Genomic DNA, 17,677 nt, shown 5'->3' on the forward strand with positions numbered 1-17,677 from the left:
AGCCCTGCCTATCCTTTCTCCCGCCTCTCTGTTGGCCATTCAACTCTGTATTAGGCCAATCAGGTGTTTTAGACGGGCAAAGTAATACAGCTCCACAGAGTTAAACAAATGCAACACATATTTCCATCATTAAACAAATGTTCCACAGCATAAACAAATGTAGCACATCTTCAGATAATATTCTACAACAGTCTCCTCGTCGTCATCCCTTGTTGCTTGCCCGTTCACTCCCCAGCTGCTCCCACAGTGCCTTCCCTTTGTGTCCTGTCCTGCTCATTTCTCACTAAGATGTGCAGCTGTGGCCAGGCGGTGGCAGTGCTCGCCGTTAGTCCCAGCATTTTAATCTCAGTGAATTCAAGGCCAGCCTGGTCTACAAAGCACAAAGCGAGTTCCAGGACAGCCAGGGCTGTTACTACAGCTTTATCAGACTGTTTTTTGTTTTTTGGTGTTTTTTTTTGTTTTTGTTTTTGTTTTGACAGAAATACATGTATCTCAGACTGGCCTCAAATTTCCTGTATAGTGGAAGTTGGCCTGGAACTTCCTCCTCATCCTCCTGCCTCTACCTCCCAAGTGCTGTGATTTTAGGTGTGTACCACCACACCGACCCTTTATCAGGCTGTTATTCACAGTCCTAGATAAATCCTTCATTTTTATCTTTTTAAAAACTGCTGGTTTATTTAATTTATTTATTATTTGTATATGTGATGAGGGTAAGTGGATGTCTAAGGACAATTTTGTAGAATTGGCTCTCTCCTTCCACCCTATATGGGTACTCGGGATCTAACTCAGGTTGTAGGGCACACACCATCAGGTAACAAGAACATTTACCTGCTGAGCCATTTTAATGTTCCTCCCCCCCGCCCCGCCCATTTTCTTACTGGTTGGACCCAGATTCTCATGGATGTTAGGCATATGTTCTATGAGCCACACCCCTCTCCCCAGAACCTTGTATAGCGCAAGCCTGCCTCTGCCTCTGCTCGTGCTGGCCCTGTGTGAAATCATGCTGTGGCTTCCGTCTGTGCAGAGCTCAGCCCCATAGCGTCCTCCTAGGCACCGGTGTCCCTGTTCCCCTGCCAGTCTGTATAGCAGCTAGAGGATGAATTTGCTTTGAAGAAGAATGTGCGGGTGGACACAGATGTCCAAGACAGGCTGCCTGACCTCAGGAGGACAGGAGGAGTCTGGGAACTCCTTCAGAATTACAAGGAGTCATTGGGGTAGAGGGGAGTGTGTCCTGGCACATTCTGATGCCTCCAGCCCAGGCTTGAGTATTGTTTTTTTATTAATTTTATTTTTTTAGATTTGTTTAATTTTTATTTTGTGTGTATGTTTTGCCTGCATTTATGTATGCACGCCATATATATGCTCGGTGTCGTATAGATCAGAAGAAGGCAGCAGATCCCCTGAAAGTTGTAGTTTGAAAGTGTAGTTATAGACAGATGTGAGTTGCCATGTGGATGCTGGAAACTGACCTGGGCCCCTTTAAGAACAAGTGTTTTCAGCTGCTGACTGTTGCCTCAGCCCTGGCATCTGTTATTTATTTAGTGGTGGTAAGAAGAATGGTTTGGAAAACCAGTCTGGCCTTGTCCTTGACGGTATGGCTGCTGTGTCCAGACCTGACCTGCTCTCTGAATCCCCTCTAGTGCTAGCCATAGTAGATGCTTGGGGAATGTCACGGGATGGTGAGGAACCTAGTTCCTTTCTTGTTATCTCTATGACTTATTTACCCCTCAGAGCAAAGTCCATGGGGTTCAGAAGAAGGCCTACCGAGTGCTGGAGGAAGTGTGTGCCAGCTCCCAGGGCCCTGCCAACCGCTTTGTGCAAAGCCACTTGGATGATCTGAAGAAGACTCTGCTGGACTCCCTGAAGAGCACGGCCTCACCTGCTAAAAGGGTGAGGGCTCCGGGCATGCCTGCCCTGCAAGGAGGAAGAGTGTCAGCAGGCAGACCCGGAGGAGTGGCACTGACTGATCCCAATGTTGCCTTTCTGCCCACAGCCCCGACTGAAGTGCCTCATACACATTGTGAAAAAGTTGTCGGCTGAGCACGAGGAGTTCATTGCTGCTCTCATCCCGGAGGTAAGTGGGTGAGGGGACTGACAGACACATGCATTTATGTTTTTCAATTCCTTTCTTCTTTCTTTCTTTTTATTTTTAAGGGTTTATTTTTATTTTATTTTTTTAATATTTTATTTATTTATTATGTATACAGTATTCTGTCTGTGTGTATGCCTGCAGGCCAGAAGAGGGCACCAGATCTCATAGATGGTTGTGAGCCACCATGTGGTTGCTGGGAATTGAACTCAGGACCTTTGGAAGAGCAGGCAATGCTCTTAACCTCTGAGCCATCTCTCCAGTCCGTTTATTTTATTTTTACATGCATTGGTGTTTTGCCTGAATATATATCTCTGTGATGGTGTTGGGTCCCCTGGAACTGGAGATACAGATACAGACACAGACACTTGCCACGTGGTTGCTAGGAACTGAACCCAGGGTCCTCTGGAAGAGCAGTCAGTGCTCTTAACTGCTGAGCCATCTTTTCTAGCCCTTGTTTTGTGATTTCTTAAAGTGTGGTTTCCAAGAGATGATGGTGAAGTGGGAGCTCTAATGGTGGCGAGGATGTGCTCTGCTCACTGCCTGGGCGTGTGTGGCTTACCCAGGCTGCCACCTTGGGCAGCATGTGCTAACAAGACTGTTTGGCCAGGTGATCCTGTGCACCAAGGAGGTGTCAGTGGGTGCAAGGAAGAATGCATTCACCCTGCTGGTAGAGATGGGCCATGCTTTCCTGCGATTTGGCTCCAGCCAGGAAGGTGAGACTGGAATAAATGGAAGGACACCCTGCTTGCAGACTAGAAGACCTTTAAAGCCACTGGTCTTGAGGAAAGGGTGGAGGGAACTCCTTCTGTTCTGGCTGAGGCTCTGATAGGCCTGTAGTGCCCATCCCTGGGCACCCTGTCTTCAAGTGACTGTCCACTCTGCCCCCAGAGGCTCTGCAGCGGTACCTTGTCCTGATCTACCCTGGCCTTGTGGGTGCGGTTACCACAGTGAGCTGTAGCATCTTGGCTCTGACCCACCTCTTGTTCGAGTTTAAAGGTAAGTATTTACCTGAAGGTGTGGGGTGCCTTTGTGGTAAAGAGTGCCCCGAGGGTCAGGCCAGGGTGGTGCCAGAATGGGGAACAATATCAGGAGGTGGCAGGGAGACCCAGAATCAGCCCCGTTTGCTTCTCGGTTCTTTCCCCACAAAGTTCTGCCCCCTTCCCTAAGCCTGCACCACCCAGCAGTGTGCAGCCCCAGTATCCTGGGACTTTTGTCGGATTGGTCAGAGGGAAGTTACCAGTTCATGGAGCTTAGTTCTGGTCCCTCCTCTCACCAACCACATGAAAGTTTGAGCAACTTCACTAACCTCCTAGAGCCTCTGCTAATCTCTAAAATGAAAGACCATGGCCACTCCATGGGTGCTGATTCAAAGTGTGAGACCTGCAGAAAGGCCCTGCTGACATCTGACCCATGGATAGGTCTTGGGTTTGGGTAGTTCTGGTTTCTGACACTGGCTGCCTGTGCACAGGGTTGATGGGGACAAGCACAGTGGAGCAGCTTCTGGAGAATGTCTGCCTGCTGCTGGCCTCCCGCACCCGCGATGTGGTCAAGTCTGCACTAGGCTTCATCAAAGTGGCTGTGGTGGTCATGGACGTGGTGCACCTTGCCAAGCATGTGCAGCTGGTGGTGAGGCCCCATTTTCTCACTGGGTGATGGCCCCTGAGGTGTCCATGTGGACTCCATGGGACTTGGGTCAAATTAGCTTAGAACGTTGTCATTATCTACTGTTTCTTTGACATTAAGGAACCCTGGGAGTGGACTGTAGGAGAATGCTGTCTGACAAAGCACAATGCCACAGTATCTCACATTACCCTATGTCCCCTCCGTATAGAAGCCAGACCAAAAACCAAGGGATAGAACTCCCCCCACCTTGTACAGGTAGAGAAACTGAGGCCAGATACCCATTTTCAAGGTCCAGTCTCAGAACTCGAACTGTCTCTCCCTCTACAGGATATCTCTTCACACCCTCTGCCAGAGCCTAGAAGGGCCTAAAAACCCCATTGGGTTAGGTCTCTGAACTTCTGCCCAGAGGAGACTACCCCACACTCCCTACAAGCTGGAATAGTTTGCTAACCTGCTGCCCTCATTTCCCACTCGCAGCTGAGTTACGTGACACTTGAGATCCCTCTCACGTGTCTCTTCTGAGTCAAGCCTTGGCATCAAGGAAGGGAGCAGAGATAGATGTCTTCCAAAAGCCTGCAGCCTAACTGGGAACCAAAGGTTTAAGAATTGGCCAGAGTGGAGATCTATTATATCTGCCTGTAGTTAGAACTTATAAAAATCCCTTAAAGGCTTTGTGGGGACTTGTTCCCTGGCCCCACTGGAGACATTACTGATAATAAGGTCTGCCACCCACACTAGGCAGGATGAGCATGGCTGCATGATAGAAAGGAAGCCTGAGACTATGAGTGCTGGAGAGCAAAGTGGAATGAGTGGATTAGGTGGTACCTTTATGGCCACTTGGCACTCAGGTGAGCCTGGGCCTCAACTGGTAGCCTATGCTTTGACATTGGCAGTATCTTCTCATCGAGTTGCTGTAAAGATCCTTTGGAAGGACGTATGGAGACTGTTGTCACCGTGAAAGGATGGTCACAGCTGTATGAGGGAGGACCTAGGGGAAAGGGTTCCAAATTGAGTAAGCATAGCTGAGCCAAGAACAGGGCAGCCGGTACCTCCTTCTTAGCAGGGCCAGCTGTATTGTGTGTAGGTCTGGACAGCAAGGACAGGTGGGCAGGGTGGAAGACATCCCATGCTCCTCTCCCTGACACCCTGTGCTCTGCCCACTAGATGGACGCCATAGGGAAGCTCTCAGATGACATGCGCCGGCACTTCCGCATGAAGCTGCGGAACCTATTCATCAAGTTCATCCGCAAGTTTGGGTCTGTGCACTTGAATGGGGTAGAGTTGGGGTACAGGACTGTTAGTCTTCACGGGCCACAAGGAAGGGTTACTGGTTCCTGAACAGCTCCTGCCCCCTCTCTCCCTCACTCAGGTTTGAACTGGTGAAGGATCTGCTACCTGCAGAATACCACAAAGTCCTGGTCAACATCCGGAAAGCTGAGACCCGGGCCAAGAAACATCGTGCCCTGAGCCAGGCTGCTATGGAGGAGGAAGAAGAGGAGGAAGAGGAAGAGGAGCCTGTCCAGAGCAAAGGCGACAGGTAAGACCCTGAGGCCCTAGTGTACCCTAGTCCCAAACTTGTCCTGGCCATCTTTAGGTCCCCACTCCCCCAGGAGGACTTTAATGTTCAGCCTCTCTAATTTAGCATTGAGGAGATTTTGGCTGACTCTGAGGATGAAGATGAGGAAGAGGAAAGAGGCCGGAGCAAGGAGCAGCGGAAGCTGACTCGACAAAGGAGCCGGGCATGGCTGAAGGAAGGTGGTGGGGATGAGCCTCTCAATTTCCTGGATCCCAAGGTGGCCCAGCGAGTGCTTGGTGAGCAAGGAGCAACTGACATAGGAGACCAGAGTAGACTTGCCTTGTTGCTGGGGTCATGGGTGGTAGGCAGGGGTTGGCTTCTATGAATCGCCTGTGTGCAGGGGCTAACAGCACCTAGTTGAGAGCTTTGTATGTATGGGCTCTGAGGGAGGAAGGTATGAGGTGGCTAGGCCTCATCTACCTTCACCTCATGCTAACCTACTTCACTAGCCACCCAACCCGGGCCCAGGCAGGGCAAGAAGAAGGACCATGGCTTCAAGGTGAGCGCTGATGGCCGGTTGATCATACGGGAGGAGGAAGATGGAGACAAGGCGGAAGAAGAAGATGACACTAAAGGTAAGGTCTCCCCAGTGAAGCAGCTGCTGTGACAGCGAGGGCTGGAGCTGTGCAGCTTGATATTCCTTTGTTAACTTGAGGGCTCTTGGCTTGTTACACAGTGACCAGATATTGAGGAAGCAGAGGAAACAGATCTGAGCTTGCATCTAAGGCCATTCCTGAGCACTCTGACTCCTCAGATTTTTCCTGATCCATGCTAAACATATTTTTATTTCATATATTATCTATACTTATTTATTAATTTACCTTTGACTTTTCTATGTAGTATACATACGTATAATTTAAACAAAACTTAGGGGAAACTCCCCTCACTGTGCTAGATGTATCATCTTTTCTGCTTCTTCCCTATTCCTTCTTTGTTGTTTGATTTGGTTGTTTTTTCATGGAAACTGGCTGAGCCTTTTAACTGATTTAGAGGCAGGAAGAGCCAGCCTATGGAACACCCTGTCTTTTAAAAGAGTGTCAACCTTCCCCAACTGAGCTTGCCACTCGGTAATAGAGCATTTGTCTAAAACGTGTGCAGCACTGGATTCTGTCCCCAACACTGTGGCAAGTATCTGCCTCCTGGTTCCTTCAGCTCTCGCTGCTTAGCTCTGGGCCTCTGACTTACTTGCTTTCCTGACTGTTGCTCACACAGCTCCTCCACCCATCGCTTGTCAGCAGCTGTCTGTTTAGCTCCTGTCTGTGCTTGATATAAATGCAGCTTGTGCCGTTCCTTCTGCTGTCTCTTCCTGCTTCCCTCCAACCCTTTGTACTCTCCAGCCTCTGTGGACTTGGTGCCCACACTAACTGTGGCTGGGGAAGCCCATCCTTCTCTCCCTGCCTTTCTGAGCCTCTCTGTTCTGTAGGATCCCACGCTGGTCCTTCATAGCATCTCCAAGGTTCCCTAAACAGTAGGCCTCATCCCCACAGAACTCCTATGAGGCAACTGTCTTTCTTCTGTACATCTTTAATCACAAACTGGCTTATTTCTTTGCAATGCTGGGGTTGAATCCAGCACTTGCTACATGCTCAGACATGCTCCCCTGAGCTCCACTCCCAGCCTCTACGCGGGCTGCCTTTGCTGTCCTCTGGCTGGTCTTGGCTCTGCTGGAGTCTCTCTGCCCTGCAGATGGTCGACTTCATACTTTTGTCTTGTTCCTACTTGGTGCCAGTACACAGAATGGGCAGAAAGCTTTGGGAGTAGGAGGATAAAATTGTCCTCTTGATTAGTGGGGGCATGTATGGGTGGGGCTGACTCAGGAGTCTGGGCTTTCCTTGAGCCATTCACGTCTTGAAGGGGCTATGTGGTCTGGGAGTGGGGCAGCAGTTTGATCTGCCGTGGAAAGGGACACAGGTCTGAGGAAGGCAGTTTTCTGGGCCTGGAGTTGATGTCCCTTCTTCTCACTGTGCCAGGAAGGAGTGTTGGCTTTCTGTCGGGACAGCTGCTGCACCTGACTCAGCCGGTCATTGTGGCTTCACAGTTTCTGGCCTGCTTCTCAGGCAGTGGCCTGGGTGGGCAGGTGGGGCTTTTACATCCTGTAGGATTAGCCTCCCACCTCCCGTCACTGCCCCAAGTAGTTTTTAACAAAATCTCTATCATTCTATTTACCAATAAGACTCAGAAGTCAGAGTGGTTAAGGAGCAACTAACTGTCCTTCCCTTTTCTCTCTTGTCTCAGAAAGAGCATCCTCTGCTCCGCCAAACCAAAAACACCATCACACTCAATCCCTCCCTACTATTTTCTGTGCATCTCTATCTGTCTCCAGGTTCTCTCTGACCCTAAATTATATAATTACTTTCTGTCAACTAGTTGGTAGCTCCGCCTCCTGATCCTAAGTTGATTTTATTTAATTAATGCAAGCACAGACTTGGGGTTCACAGTGTGATAAAATATCCTGCATAGGGGAGCAGGAGATAAAGTGGTTAGGATGCCCAAGTGCTCATGAGCCTGTCTTCTGACTCCAGGAGAAGATGAAGAGATGACTGACCTGATGGAAGATGCTGGTATCAGAAGTGTGAGTAATTTGTGACCGCATCCTGGCCCACAGCTCCCACACCCAACCCCCACATACAAACCACATCTGCCCTACTCCCTTAGTGCTCCAGATTACTGGGGCAGTGTGAACAGGTATGTGTGAATCAGCTTAGAGCCTGGCAAGTAATAAACTTTCCCATGTGCCTTCTGGCAAACCAGGCCCTACGAGCTAGTTTCTTGTTAATGTGTCAAGGTCTGGAGTGGCTGCTTAGTGGTTAGGACGACTTCTCACTCTTGCAGAGGACCTGGGTTTGGTTCCCGGCAGCCACATGCTGGCTCCAGTGCCAGGGGATCCAACACCCTCTAATGACCTCCATGGGCACCAGGCACACATATGATACACATACACATATACAAAGCACTTATACAAAAAAATAAATCTTTAATGAAAAGGAAAGAAAAGAAATAGAATGTACCAGAGTGCAGAATGCTGTTTAGAGAACGGAGTGAAAATCATGTAGAATGGTCATACGGAGTGAAGGAGTCGGGAAGCAAGAGGCTTCTCGAGGATGCCCAGGGGTGGTCGTGTGTGACATGCACACCTGTGTGATACCTCCCCTCCACAGATCATCCCAGGGTGGCCCAGCTCTGCTTACTAGGGCTCTTCCCCTGGCCTGGGTTCTACCCTTCCCAGGCCACCTTCAGTCCTAGTCGCCCTTTGCATGCAGTAGGAAGCTGTGAGAAGCCTGTCGCTGGACCCAGGGTTCTGTGTCGTCTTTGGTGTGTAGAGAGCTTGGCACTTGGCGATGCTCAGTGAACCGTAGCTGTTCTTTATGATCAGTGGTCATTTTCCCTGGAAATTATTCTGGTTGAGGTTTCCCTAACTTTTCTAGAACCTTCATGGGGGATTGGTGATCTCCTGGCAGCTGTCTCTTATTTCTGGGCAGCAAGGACTGGACATAGTCCACTGTAGATGGCCCTCAGCTCAGAGCTGGCAAGATTAGACATCATTCTTCAAGGCAGCAAGATGGCTCTAGAGGTGACCACATCAGTGACTGGCTCCTGGCAAGTCAGCCCCTGCCACCAGTTTGTTTGACAGCTGCTGAGTCCTTTTGTGTGTGTGGTTCTAGGAGCATGAGATGCTAGGGTAAGGCATCCTCAGTAGAAGGCCAGTTAGTGGGCTAGCCTTGGCTGTGCACCAGTAGAACGAGGATAAAGCTCAGCCATCACCCTGTGTTGTGCAGCAGAGCCTGTGTGTGCATCTCTGGTATTCACTGGATATCCATAGTTCTGTGCTACACAGTGGCTCTGGCATCCTCATTCCTGCACACACGTTCAGCCGATCACTTGGCCTGGCACCCCTGGCCCTCAGCTCACCTGATTCACAAGGCTCCCAGGCTTCTGTCACAAACTACAGGATAGGAGTGAACTTTGGGAACGAGGTCACCCCTAACTGACCCGCCCACACCCCTACCCAATGTATAGTGTACTTATTTGGTTGCTAGAGTCTAATCCCAAATATCCCTGTGGGCTGCCCTGTAGCAAGTCCTCTTTCCTCCAGTGCATCCCTAATACTGGCTCCAGGCATACAGTAGGTGCTTATTAGCACGCGCTGTGTCATAATTGGATGATTCCATGTGTCCCGTTGACCTATAACTTCTGTGCACCCGCTGTCCATCAAGGGACTGTAATGAATAGCTTGGTTCAGGATCCCCCACCTACCTGGGGAGTAGAGAGGGAAAGAAATAATCAGAGCTTTCTCTCCAGGGAGGTATGGAACCTTGCTTGCCTGACAGCAGATTTCCAGCTTTCTTTTCTAGCTCCAGGGTGAGAACTCAGTGTGAAGATGGAAAGTCGGTTGTCAGGATGTAGGTGTGATTCCCCCCAGTTGTGTGATGGGAATAACCACTCCCTTTGTAGGCACGCACTTCCTGTGCAACTGGGGATGAGAGCTTGGCTTTGTCATCAGGGCAGGTCGCTGCTCCTGTTCCTGTCCTCGTTAGTAGTGTGTCTAAAGGACAGAGGGACACCCTTTGCTGGCTGACTCCCCGATTGTGCCCCTTTCTACAGAAAAAGAAGCTTAAGCGGCAGAGGGAGGCTGAGGAGGATGAGCTGGAGATCCCGCCTCGGTACCAAGGTGAGGTAGCCTTTCTTTTTGTGGGACAGTTTTCCTTCACCCGCATCAGGCTGGGGAGGTGCGGAGAGGGAGCAGAGTCATGAAGTTGCACTCACTTGACAACTACACAGACACTACTCAGGACTAGGCTAGGGGACAAGCAGCTGCAGGCCTGAGAGAACCTAAGGGTTGGGTTTGTTCATGGTAAGTCTAGCTCTTGTGGCAAGCTTCTTAGTTTAGCTCCTCCCCACCCATCCATCCTTCCATGAGGCTTGTGAAGTGATAGCCTCTCTTGTATGCTCCAAGATTAGAACCCTGGTCAAAGGGTTCCTCTCTAGTAGGGTGGCCCCTCTGCTTCCTGAGGTGCACCACGAGGCTCTAACCCGGTTTCTGTCGTAAAGCTCGCGGCGCATCTAGAGATCCAGAGCTATGGAGACAGTCTCTCATTCCTGTAGCCCCGTGTCATCCTAATCCTGCTGCACGGCCTATGACTTCTGCGTCCAGAGCCTGGCTCCCTCATGCGCTAAGATGATATTGTGGGCAAAAAACTTTGTAATCCATGGGACAAGAAGCCTGGGCTGGGGACAACTTGCCAGCTGTTCTTTAGCTGTGTGACCTTGCTCTGTCACAGTGCTTGAGTTCCAGTTTCTTGGAGGGGTTTTCTAGGATGCATTGGAGGATTCCACCTATGACTTGAAGTCCAGGCTAGAAGGTGTCCCTGGGCAAGTTTCCTTACCTCCGTTATCTCTAGTTCTCACCTGCACAGTGGGATAAATAGTTTCCTTACCTCCGTTATCTCTAGTTCTCACCGGCACAGTGGGATAAATAGTTTCCTTACCTCCGTTATCTCTAGTTCTCACCTGCACAGTGGGATAAATAGTTGTTTAGGTACCAGAGCCAGAACAGGGTGGAGCGTGGAAAATGTCCTGTCTGCAGGTAGGGGTTAGGAGTTTTGCAGGTAGATCCTGTGTAACTTTGGAGAATAAGGGTCATTTGGATCAGTACAGAGCATATGTGTTTCCAGGAGTCGCTGGGCGGTATCTCTTCAAGGGAGCACTTTGGTCATTGCTTGCCAGGATATGGAACCAAGTTCATGGTCTTTTGTCCATCATCTTCCCAGAGGCCCTTTGAAAGGGGTACCTCCTGCCTCCCAGAGCTGGCCACTCTCACTCTGCCTCACTTGTGATCTTTGTGCTTCTCTACAGCTGGAGGCTCTGGCATCCATCGCCCTGTGGCCAAGAGGGCTACACCTGGAGCCGAATACAAGGCCAAGGTGAGAGCTGCAGGTAGAGTGTGGGCCTCCTGGTACCAGGAGAAGAATGAAGGGGCAAGGAAGATCCTGCCCATCATCATCCTGGTCAGAAAAGAAAAGGGGCTCTTAGGGCATGTGGCGTTTGAAGTTGGGGCCTTGTCAAATGGCCTTTCAGAACCAGAGAAGCCTGTTGATATCATCTGAAGGAGAAGATGAAAAGGAGAGAACTAGGCTAGTTATGTCAGGGACAGGGAAGGGACCCCACACTTTGACTGACTCTGACTCTGGGCTTTTGCTTTTTGTTTGTTTTTGCTTTTACTGTTTCTCTGGTGAACAGAAAGGAAAGGGTGATGTGAAGAAGAAGGGCCGACTTGATCCCTATGCATACATCCCACTCAACAGAAGCAAGCTCAACCGCAGGTAAGGTGATGTGTGTGTGTGAGTGCCCGTGCCTCTCTACCTTACCCTTTGTTGAGGCAGTTCTTATCACTGGGCCTGGAGCTCAAGACTCAAACTGACAAGCTGTCAAGTGCCCAGCGTTCCCTGAGACTGCAGGTGTATGCCTTACTATGGGTGCTGGAGATCCCATCTTGTGCAGTAAATACTTTACCTACCAAATAGTACTTGGCCCTGTTTGTTGTAATAGGAGCGGCGGGGCTGCGTCCCCAGCACCCCGGCCACCTGCTAGCTTATGCCCGAAATAACAACACACAAACTGTATTCATTTAAACACTGCTTGGCCCATTTCTATCTAGCCTCTTCTAGGCTAACTCTCACATATTAATTTAGCCCACTTCTAATCATCTATGTAGCACCGCTAGGTGTGCTTACCGGGAAGATTCTAGCCTACGTCCATCCTGGGTTGGAGCTTCATCGCTTGTGCCCCAGAGAGCAGAGCTATCGCATCTCACATCTGCCCGGGAGAGCGGAGCATGGCGTCTCTGAGCTCACTTCCTCTTCCTCCCAGCATTTTGTTCTGTTTGCTCCACCCACCTATGTTTTAACCTATGAGGGCCAAGCAGTTTATTACTTAACCAATGACCTTCCTCCATCACCTGTTTTTATTTTTATTTTTTTATTTTATTTTTTTATTTTTTAAATTTATTATGTATACAATATTTTGTCTGCATGTGTACCTGGAGGCCAGAAGAGGGCACCAGACATCATTATAGATGGTTGTGAGCCACCATGTGGTTGCTGGGAATTGAACTCAGGACCTTTGGAAGAGCAGGCGATGCTCTTAACCACTGAGCCATCTCTCCAGCCCTCCTGTTTTTATTTTAATATTCATTATTTTGTGTGTGTATGTGAAAGACAACTTAGTGAGTGAGTTCCCTCTTCCCACCATGTGGGTTCTAGGAATTAAACTGAGATGACACCTCAGTCATTGGGCAAACCCCCTTATTTTTATTTTATTTATATTTATTTATTTATTGGAAGTTTTGGAGACAGGGTTTCTTATTCTCTCTCTATGTAACCCTGGCGGTCCTGGAAGGTGATTAAGACCAGGCTGTCATCAAACCTAGAGATCTGCCTGCCTCTGCTTCCCCAGTGCATACCACTGCCCAGTTCAATTTTTTATCTCAGTATTGGTAACTTGAACTCCTGTGTGTGTGTATGTGTGTGTGTGTGTGTGTGTGTGTGTGTGTGAGAGAGAGAGAGAGAGAGAGAGAGTGAGAGAACGTGTGAGAGAGAGAGAACGTGTGAGAGAGAGAACGTGAGAGAGAGAGAGAACATGAGAGAGAGAGAGAACGTGAGAGAGAGAGAGAGAGAGAGAGAGAGAGAGAGAGAGAGAACACGTGAGCGCCCGCCTCACGTTGCTCTTCTTGGCCTCAATCTCACCATCTAGCTGAGGCTGGGCTGGAATATTTTAACTGTGTAATGGCGTGTTACACTTGTTTCTGCTGCTTTTGTTATTGATGTAAAGATGCGTTACATTTGATTAAACAAAACTAACCCGGGGTCAGGAATCTGATTCAGCAAATAGCTGAAGTGGTGGGGGAATTAAGTGTAGCGAGCAGGACACCCCTAATTAAGTGTAGTGAGCAGAAGTACACCCCTTTTTCAGGAGATGCAGGCAAGGAGAAAAGGTTAGCTGCTTGTTATTCAGCCTCTATGAGCTAGCAGAATTTCGCCTCAACCTTTGAATTCTGAGTTCTATAGAAGGATAGAGATTTGGGTAAAATTTTCTTTAGTGGCCGTGATTGAGCTAGTGCCTGAGGAGATTCTGCCTGGCTGCAGCCCATGCAGTGGCTGCTGCTGCTGCTGCTGCTGTGGAATTGCAATTGCTGCTTGGGACAGCAGTTGCTTAAGGTGTAACCATTGTATTGAATGCAAAACACTATTTGGCATCCCATAGTGGTGCCAAAATGTAGTGGGTTTTGTTTTTGTTTTTTTTGTTTTGTTTTTTAATTTTTTTTAAAACTCTTTGGGGGGCTACCACCCAGCCCCCAAATGAATACTCAGAGACTTATTCTTTTTTTTTTTTTTTTTCTTTTGTTTTGAGACAGGGTTTCCTCTGTGTAGCCCTGTCTGTCCTGGAACTCGCTATATAGACCAGGCTGGCCTCGAACTCACAGAGATTCGCTGGGATTAAAGGCATACACCACCACTGCCTAACTCTAGCCAGCTTTTCTTTCTCGTCTACCTTTTCCCTCTGGGCTCTTACCTTTCTCTATTCTATATTTTTTCCTTTTCCTCTTATTCCATGCCTGATTGTGTGAGTGGATGGCTGGCCCCTGGTGGTCTTTCTCCTCCTTTTCCACTTCTGTTTATTCCCTCTGCCTGCCAGCCCTGCCTGTTTCTCCTCCTGCCTAGCTATTGGCATGTTTGCTCTCTTTATTAGACCAATCAGCTGTTTTAGGCAGGCAAAGTAACACAGCTTTACAGAGTTAAAGAAATGCAGCATGAAACACATCTCTGCATCGTTAAACAAATAGTCTACAGTGTAAACGAATGCAACACATCTTAAACTAATATTCCACAATACTGGCCTTGAACTTGCTTTTTTTTTTTTTTAAGATTTATTGACTGGGCACTGGTAGCACACACCTTTAATCCTAGCACTCAGGAGGCAGAAACAGGCAAATCTCTTGAGTTTGAGGCTAGGCTGGTCTATAGAGCAAGTCTTAGGACAGCCAAGGCTACACAAAAACCCTGTCTTGAAGGGGGAAAAAAAGGTTTATTTTTAATTTTATGTGTTTATGTGCACATGAGTGCAGTTGCCGGGGAAACCAGAAGAGGGGTTAGGTACCCTTGAGCTAGAGTTACAGGTAGTTGTGAGCCACTAAAGGTATATGTTGGGAACTGAATCTGGGTCCTCTATAAGAACTGAATTGCTGGAGAGATGACTCAGTGGTTAAGAGCACTTCCTGCTCTTTCAAAGGTCCTGAGTTCAATTCCCAGCAACCACATGGTGGCTCACAACCATCTTTAGTGAGATCTGGTGCCCTCTTGAGGAAGAGACCTGCTCAGTCATCCTCATCAACTTAGACCATGAAACCCAGTATATGGACAAGTTCAACTTAACCACCACCATATACGGGCTGCCCATGCATGCTTCAGCATCACCAAAGCATAAATTTCAGTTTTCTCAATTTCCTCTGTACTCTGAGTCCTTGAGCCACCTCTGTAGCCCCCTGACCCTGAATTCTTGATCTTACTGAATTAGACTCCCAAGTGCTAAGGTTACAGGAGTGAGCTGCTATGCCTTGCTTGAACTCATGGGGATGGAATATTTGGCTTATTGCTTAGGAACACTTGCTCTTGTAGAGGACTCAGATTCAATTCCCAGCACCCACATGGCAGCTCACAATCATTTGAAACTCCAGTTCTAGGAAATCTCTTGCCTTCTGGCCTCTGCAGGCACTAAGCACACATGTGGTATATGTACACACATGCAAGCAAAACACTCAGCACATAAAATAATTAATCTAAAAAATAAAACCTAAGAGCTCATCAGATATTCCTCCTTTGGTGCTCTTGTCCTTCTTATGAGTTTCTCATTTTTCCTTAAATTTACATTTTCTCGGGGGCTGGAGAGATGGCTCAGTGGTTAAGAGCCCAGGCTGCTCTTCCAGAGGTCCTGAGTTCAATTCCCAGCAACCACATGGTGGCTCACAACCATCTGTAATGAGATCTGGTGTACTCTTCAGGCATTCAGGCATACATGGAGGCAGAATGTTGTATACATAATAAATAAAATCTTTTAAAAAAATTTACATTTTCTCTTCTTTTTTTAAAGATTTATTTAATTATGTATACAGTGTTCTGTCTGTATGTATGCCTGCACACCAGAAGAGGGCACCAGATCCCATTATAGATGATTATGAGCCATGTGGTTGTTGGGAATTGAACTCTGGACCTCTGGAAGAACAGGCAGTGCTCTTAACCTGAGCTATCTCTCCATCCATCTCTCTTAAAAATAAAATAAATCATGATCTTGGGTCACATGGAGATTCTGGAATATATGTGTTCTATATAGTCACTATCTTTAGTAGTTTTTCATATTTTGCTTTTCTGGTCTTCTTGGAAAATTAGTTACTTCACTTTGGTCATTAAATGGGGTTTTTGGTGTAGGTGTGGGGAACATATGCGGTGTGTGGGAGTTCTTGCAAATGTTCCATTCCTGGGGAAATGGGTTCCAAATGGAGCTTACAGGGGGACATCTACAGATGAGGGGAGGCTGCTTGACCTCATCTAAGTTCATTAGTGGAAGAATGGGGGAGAGGCCTCAAATCAGGGGTCTGTGCAGCAGCCAGGTCAGGGCATACACTGTCTGCCTATGTCACTCTTCCTCTGCCAGGGGTGACCATCATTTGATCTTGTTTTTCTATTGAGACCAGGTTTCCTATTCTCATTGAACTTGCCATCCTCAGCCTTCCAAGAGCTGAGATTACAGGCATGCACCACCACACATCACCACTGTAGGAAGAGAGAGCTGCCTGTGCTCGGTAAGATATAGCCCTTTTGTTCTTTCTTGCAGGAAAAAGGTGAAGCTACAGGGACAGTTTAAAGGTCTGGTGAAAGCTGCCCAGCGGGGATCCCAGGTGGGACACAAACTTCGCAGAAAGGATCGTCGGTCCTGAATCCTTGGCAGGAGTGGAGCTGCTGTTTTCCACAGTCCACGGCCCCTTTCCAGCCCCTCTGCTGTTTAACACCAACTCCAGGTGTGAGCCTTGCAAAACCTGAACAGAGAAGGACTCACTGGAACCAGGACTCCATTCCTAGAGAGATGTATAGGATTTTGGAAAGTCCAAATGTCCTTAGAAACATTCTCCAGTCTGGGGGATGGAACCATGTGACATTGCTACCTCTGAGAAGCCCCGGGGAGATGCTCTGCTTTCTGCCCAAAGTGGCCTTGAGGTCCGCAGAGTGGTGGCCACACTCCACCTGTGTAAGATCTTCTGTAACCAGACATAGAATAAATGTGCTTGGCCACACATCAGCCCTGAGAACAGTGTCATCTCTGCCCCTCCAGGGATAAGAACAGCACCTGACCCCTGGCCGTACGGAGTGGTGACTTGACCCCTTCCTGTCCAACTCCCAGCTGTCTGACCCAGTGTCCACATGTGTCAGCAGGGCTTCCTGCAGCCAAAAAGTGGCATAAGGACTTAGAAGGGGTAGTGAATGCCCCATGGCTGGTCTCTGGATCACAGGGCCGAGCACCCGGGACCTAGAACAGGAGGCAATGGCTGACAGCATCTTCAGCTGCCCCTATTTCTAAGCCTGTATCAGCATCTCTATCCATCGATTCAACAGAGTTACTGAGCCCTTGCTGGCTTCAACAGTTATTGAGGGAACAAAAAGCCAGGAACCAAAAGCAGAAAACAGAGGAATGCTGCTTGCTTGTTTTCTCAGCTTTTTTTCTTATACCTTCCAGAAATATCTTGCCCAGGGGTGGCCCAGGGCTGGGCCTGATGTGGGTGTATTTTCCCATATCAGTCAATAATTGAGAAAATGCCTCCACAGAATGCAGGCTGTTCTGATGGAAACGTCTTCTTACTTGAGGTTCCCTCCTCCTGCAGATGACTCTAGCTGTGTCAAGTAGACAGAAATCTAACCAGCACACCTATCTTCCGCTTATTCTTTCTCCTAGATCTAGTTGTGCAGTATGATTCCCACTGGGCCTTCTAAGTGCTGCTAAGGTCACATGACCCATCAGGCCAGAATTTGTTTTGGGTGTGTTTCCCAGTAGGTAGCCAGAAGCAGAGGGCCCTAGGCTATCTTCATACCCTAGCTTATAGAGTCTACCTTGTCCTGAGGCAGACTCTGGCTCATATCTTTTCTTTTCTTTTTTCTTTTTCACCAACATACACATTCTTTCCCTCTGCACTGCTTCCACCTCCCTGAATTTCTCTGTGTAGCCCTGGCTACCCTAGACCAGACTGGCCTTGAACTCTCCCGAGTGTTTGGATTAAAGTTGTGCCTCACCACTACCCAGCTACAACATGCACCTTCTTAAGTAATTTCTGGTTTGGTTTTTAG

General features: G+C 48.4%; 1 protein-coding gene across 1 annotated transcript in view; it reads left to right on the top strand.

Annotated features, from left to right (window-relative positions):
- The window catches only part of Rrp12 (ribosomal RNA processing 12 homolog), a 47,905-nt gene extending 31,250 nt beyond the window's left edge, over nucleotides 1-16,655 (top strand). The window contains exons 21-34 of the mRNA XM_041661245.1: nucleotides 1,732-1,890; nucleotides 1,994-2,074; nucleotides 2,700-2,805; nucleotides 2,981-3,088; nucleotides 3,561-3,718; nucleotides 4,880-4,971; nucleotides 5,085-5,252; nucleotides 5,358-5,527; nucleotides 5,741-5,866; nucleotides 7,814-7,863; nucleotides 9,894-9,960; nucleotides 11,145-11,212; nucleotides 11,529-11,611; nucleotides 16,176-16,655. Coding sequence (XP_041517179.1) covers nucleotides 1,732-1,890; nucleotides 1,994-2,074; nucleotides 2,700-2,805; nucleotides 2,981-3,088; nucleotides 3,561-3,718; nucleotides 4,880-4,971; nucleotides 5,085-5,252; nucleotides 5,358-5,527; nucleotides 5,741-5,866; nucleotides 7,814-7,863; nucleotides 9,894-9,960; nucleotides 11,145-11,212; nucleotides 11,529-11,611; nucleotides 16,176-16,278 — 1,539 coding nt within the window. The 3' untranslated portion in view covers nucleotides 16,279-16,655. The remainder of the gene's footprint in view (nucleotides 1-1,731; nucleotides 1,891-1,993; nucleotides 2,075-2,699; nucleotides 2,806-2,980; nucleotides 3,089-3,560; nucleotides 3,719-4,879; nucleotides 4,972-5,084; nucleotides 5,253-5,357; nucleotides 5,528-5,740; nucleotides 5,867-7,813; nucleotides 7,864-9,893; nucleotides 9,961-11,144; nucleotides 11,213-11,528; nucleotides 11,612-16,175) is intronic.
- Nucleotides 16,656-17,677: the final 1,022 nt, after the last annotated feature.

The sequence above is a fragment of the Microtus oregoni genome, unplaced genomic scaffold (genome assembly GCF_018167655.1).
Source record: "Microtus oregoni isolate MIOR12 unplaced genomic scaffold, Mior012 000012F_ref0000307, whole genome shotgun sequence".
Classification (NCBI taxonomy): Eukaryota; Metazoa; Chordata; class Mammalia; order Rodentia; family Cricetidae; genus Microtus; species Microtus oregoni.